The sequence below is a fragment of the Melitaea cinxia genome, chromosome 2 (genome assembly GCF_905220565.1).
Source record: "Melitaea cinxia chromosome 2, ilMelCinx1.1, whole genome shotgun sequence".
NCBI classification, from domain to species: Eukaryota; Metazoa; Arthropoda; class Insecta; order Lepidoptera; family Nymphalidae; genus Melitaea; species Melitaea cinxia.
Genome location: NC_059395.1, coordinates 14,751,565 through 14,756,941, shown reverse-complemented (window position 1 = coordinate 14,756,941; position 5,377 = coordinate 14,751,565). Strand labels below are relative to the sequence as shown.

General features: G+C 33.6%; 1 protein-coding gene across 1 annotated transcript; it reads left to right on the top strand.

Moving 5' to 3' along the window:
- Positions 1–1,050: 1,050 nt before the first annotated feature.
- Positions 1,051–1,980, top strand: LOC123661941 (thrombin-like enzyme elegaxobin-1; the record flags this gene model as incomplete). The annotated part of the gene is made up of 1 exon (XM_045596878.1): positions 1,051–1,980. A coding segment is annotated over one exon (930 nt), but the record flags the coding sequence as incomplete, so codon positions are not given.
- Positions 1,981–5,377: the final 3,397 nt, after the last annotated feature.

Here is a 5,377-nt window from a genome sequence, read left to right as displayed (position 1 = left end):
ACATTCCACATTTAAAAAAAAATCCTAGCCATATTAGCCTACTGTAGTGCCATACCAAGCAACGGACAAACTTTCCTGTTAAAAGCGTTCTGGTGTCTCCCTAGAGTAGGCGAGGACTATCAACTGATGGAAACGCACCTCGCAAGGTCGAGTAGAGGTAGTACACCCCAGTCGGGCTGCTCCATGTTTTGAGCAGGAAATTTTCTGCTGTATCCTACCTCAATAAAGAAGTGTAATTGTAGGCTGATAACCGGATAGTATATTATACAACATATAGTGCACTGCCTTGGCTTGATTGGTACCAGAATTACTATTGTAAAGCTGAAGAGTTTGTTTGTTTGAACGCGCTCATCCCAGGAACTACTGGTTTGAATTAAAAAATTATTTTTATATTGGTTTATTATATAATTCATTTATCGACGAAGCCTAGACTACTAAAGTAACTATTGCTGCCTGGTATTTTCCAAAGCCACTATGAGTTTAACTTCATATATGTTCAGAGTTTCTAATGATGTTGGGAACATGCGCTGAGAAATTTAGAGCTATAATAAAATACCAAACTCTCGCGGGTTTTTGGGCTATTATTAACACCTAAGTTGCATTTAAAATTTATAAATAACTAGCTGTTCTAGCGAACTTCGTGCCATCTTTTTTTTATTTTATTTTTTTATTTCTTTAATATAATAATTACATATAACAAAATAAAATATAGCCTATCTTTCAAGTTGGATCAAACTGCACACAGTGTGCAAATTTGACTAAAATCGGTTAACTAGTTTTAGGAGTCCATCGCGGACAAACAACGTGACGTGTAATTTATATATATTAAAGATTATTATTATAGCGTAAAACCTCTTTATGATATTAAAAAACCTGGCAAAGAGCACATTTTCAAAGTCGTATGAAAAAAGAATTTAAATTAGAATAATACAAATATTCTATCATCCGTTAATAGTTGAAATCATGAAGTACGGAGTATATTTTTATTTCGTTTTCGTTTTATTCTTATTTAATTTTGTTCAAAAAACACACTGTGGAATTGAAAAAAAAAGCATCGAAGACAACCGAGATGATGAAGTTACAGACGACGCAAAAGAGGATTCAATGGATATAGCCGGTGAAGCAGAACCCAGCAATGTTACTATCTGCTCGAGAAGGAAAAATAGTCAAGTGCATGAAATACGTAAGGCCACTCCAAATCAGTTTCCTTTCATAGTGGCAATAATGTCACCTCGGAACGAATACGTGTGTGCTGGCTCTTTAGTCTCCAATGGCTTAATTCTTACGTCTGCACAATGCACGGATTCTATTAGCTATGTCCTAGTAAATACCACGAGTGAAAGAAAAACTAACGACACTATCTCGCTGCATATTATTAAAAATGAAAAATTTCCAACATACACTGGAACCAAATCATTGAAAGACGTAGCTCTTATATATACCGAAAAACATAACAATACAATTGCATCAAAAATAAAAGTTAGCAATTACACAAACTCACAATCATTGGGCGATTTAGAAGCTGTTGGCTTTGGCTTAAACGTTGACATTGGACAATTAAAAGAACTACAATATGTCGGTGTAGACCCGAGGGAGTGGAGTGGAGACAAATTAATTGCTTATATCGATTGTATTGATACGAAGGTTCCTACCTGTTTTAGAGACAAAGGTGGACCTCTAATATTTAACAATGAACTAGTTGGTATTATAAGTACAGGTCAAAAAGAATGTACGAATGAAATTGTATCGAGTTATGCTATTAACAAAAAAATTTTAGAAGGACTGCCAACATATACCTTTAAAGCTTGGCTTGACGAGAAAATTGCTATGAATATTGAAAAAGCCGAAGAACAGTTGGAGACCTTTCCAAAGAAACCTTTACTGCGTGAAGCTTCAGTTCATGTTATGACTAGTGGCGCACGGTCAAAGAAATGTACTGTCATATCTGTTTTAATATTGTTGTGTTTAAAATTAGACTAATTTTCTTTACTCTTTTCAATAATTATTACTAATAAATGTTAAAGAAACATATGTTTTATTACGTAATCTTTAATTATTTTTTTTATTTAATAAGTGACTAACGACTTGTCTAGTTGTACCCTCATAATAAATTTAAAATATACCGATAAAAACAAGAAAAACTAGCTCTCGCAATTTGTACTCTAAGGGGTCGCTAGTGGGAAAGTTTTTGGGGTAGTTCTGATTTCATTCATCCTGTACGTATTTTGGGGTGCTAAATCCGAATCTGAGGTTTGCGGACGAAATTCCGTGACGCAACATTAAAAATATTGCAAAAAACTGCCTTTTTCGGTTTTTGACCGACTTCCAAAAAAAGAGGAGGTTCTCAATTGGACTGTATTTTTTTATGTATGTTACATCAGAACTTTTGACCGTGTGGACCGATTTCGACAATTTTTTTTAATCGAAAGGTGGTGTGGCAATTGGTCCCGTTTAAATTTATTTGAGATCTAACAACTACTTTTCGAGTTATATCTAATAATGCGTTTTTACTTGACGCTTTTTTCGTCGACCTACGTTGTATTATACCGCATAACTTTCTACTGGATGTACCGATTTTGATAATTCTTTTTTTGTTGGAAAGTAGATATACTTAGTTTAGTACCATGATAAGGAAACCAGGATCTGATGATGGTATCCCAGAGAAATCGAGGGAAACTCTTGAAAATCCGCAATAACTTTTTACTGGGTGTACCGATTTTGATAATTCTTTTTTTGTTGGAAAGAAGATATCCCTAGTTTGGTACCATGATAAGGAAACCAGGGTCTGATGATGGGATCCCAGAGAAATCGAGGGAAACTCTTGAAAATCCGCAATAACTTTTTACCGGGTGTACCGATTTTAATAATTTTTAATTTAATCGAAAGCTGATGTTTGTCATGTGGTCACAAATAAATTTTATTGAGATCTGATAACTACTTTTTGAGTAATCTTTGATAATGCGTTGTTACTTGACTATTTTTTCGTCGATCTACGTTGTATTACTCGTCGATGTAATTGAAGTCGTTTTTTTTCGTTTGCGAGCAAACACAATTATTTGCCTAAAACTCGATAACTATTAAATTTTAGTACATGGTTTATTTACAGAAATTAAAGTACTTAAAATTCTCATTTTTTTTTAAATTAATATACGATCAATATATATTAAGGTTTAGTATTTTAGTCCTACTTTAATAATTCCTAAAACCTAATCGTCCTGATTTTAATAATTTAGATCCTTTTTTTAATTACTTTTACAGTAAACTAGGAGAAATTTATCAAATAACAGCATTCTAATAAAAAGTAAAGTTTCGGAATGTAAAAAGTGGGTTTTGCAGAGACTACTGAAATTGCCAATTTTCAACACAGTGTTGGTCTGAGAAAAAAAATTAAATAACTATATTTGTAGGAAATGTTAAGTACTTTAATTTCTGTAAACAAACCATAAACTAAAATTTAATAGTTTTCGAGTTTTAGATAAAAAAACCGAAAAAAGGCAGTTCTTTTTTTGCTTTTTGCAATTTTTTTCAATATTACGTCACGAAATTTCACCAGCAAACCTCAGATTCAGATTCAACACCCCAAAATACATACTGAATGAAATAAATTAGAACTACCCCAAAACTTTCCTAGTAAAAACACATTTTATCTGAACTAGTGTAATATACTGAGACTAGTTCTAACTCGGTAATCCGCTCGGTAACTTTTTTAAAACGAATACAAACATTCATAATGCTATCTTATAGCATATTGTGTTAAAAAAAATAGTGACTCACTACGCGTAAATTATAATAGCGTACGACCCTCCTGATGGTGAGCGTTTACCGTTGCCACCTGCACACCAGAAGCATCACAAGCATGTTGCCAACGCTACCCCTGATCCTCCCGCAGGAGCTCTGGCCACCTTACACAGGAACATTAAGCTGCTTGTAACCAGTATCATTGATATGATCTTCTGTAAGGTTAAGGTACTTCCACTGATGGGCTGCTTCCAATTTTAAGAATGTTTTATACTATGTCCTACCTCAATAAGACTTTTGGCTGTTTGACTAAGGGTACGACTAGACGCTACCGGTTGTTACAGTACTCATGATGTATGAATCAATGTATTAAAAGATTATAGTCAAATCAATTTAAGTTTGCTCGGGAAGGGGACCCAAAAAGACAGTCATCCAAACCGGAAAAATAATTTGTATAAATTCAAATATCCATCCGGAGCGGGGTCGAACCGTCAACCGTAACGAGCATACTTCATCTTAGACCGTAACCTTCAGTGTTTTAGGCGACTACTCACACCACTACACCAGAGCGGTTGTTATGTGTACAAGTGTCTGTAAAATTAATAAAATCTTTAACTTAGATTTTATTATTTATAATCTACAAACTAAATAATAAAATAAATAATTGTGTTTGCTCGCAAACGAAAAAAAAACCGACTTCAATTACATTGAAGAGTTATACAACGTAGATCGACAAAAAAGTAGTCAAGTAACTACGCGTTATCAAAGATTAAAGTAGTGATGTTAATCGCAAGAATTGTATGAAATTCTTGCTTGATTAAATTAGTTTAATCTCTACTTACATTTTAATTTTGTTTCGTGCAACTCGGCGTTAGTATGTTAGACAAATTGCGATTAAGTTGGATGGAAAATTCCTCCTTATGGAAAAAATCTCATAAAACATGGACAAACACAGACCAAATTCTCATACCGAGTAGATAAGAAACAAAAAAAAAAGAAAACCTAAGTATGATGACATTTATGTTTTAGCTATGTTTTAACCTTTTGACCGCCATAGTCACCTATACTTGACAAGGGCTCGCGAGTCCTGGAACGCCGAAGTCGTCTATAGTTGACCGCTAGGGATGTGACGCAAGAGGTATAAATAAATAAGAAATAAATAAATATTTATAATATACACGCACCGTCATCTGTTTCTAAAGTAAGCAACTTAATGCTTGTGTTATAGATAACAGCCGACTGGTATAGCTACATTTTTTTTTATAAACTTATATATAAATCTATACATATAATAAAATGGTAGGAAAGTCGAAACTGTACATTGAATATTTTTTAAAAGAATATTTGGGGTGTGATATACAGTCGATACCGAAGCCGAAAATATAGTTTTTAGAATTTTTGTCTGTTTGTCTGTATGTATGTCCGGGATAAACTCAAAAAGTACTCCATGGATTTACTTCAAATTTGGCACGAATATTATTAAGAAGTCGGGTCAACATACAGGCTACATATTATCATGCTATCACCTACCAGGAATGAGCAGTGAACCTTTATTTCCTCAACGCATTCTGTAACAACGTGTAATCTAACGACGCATATTTGAATGTTGTTGTTATTATGTTAATAACCATGCTATATA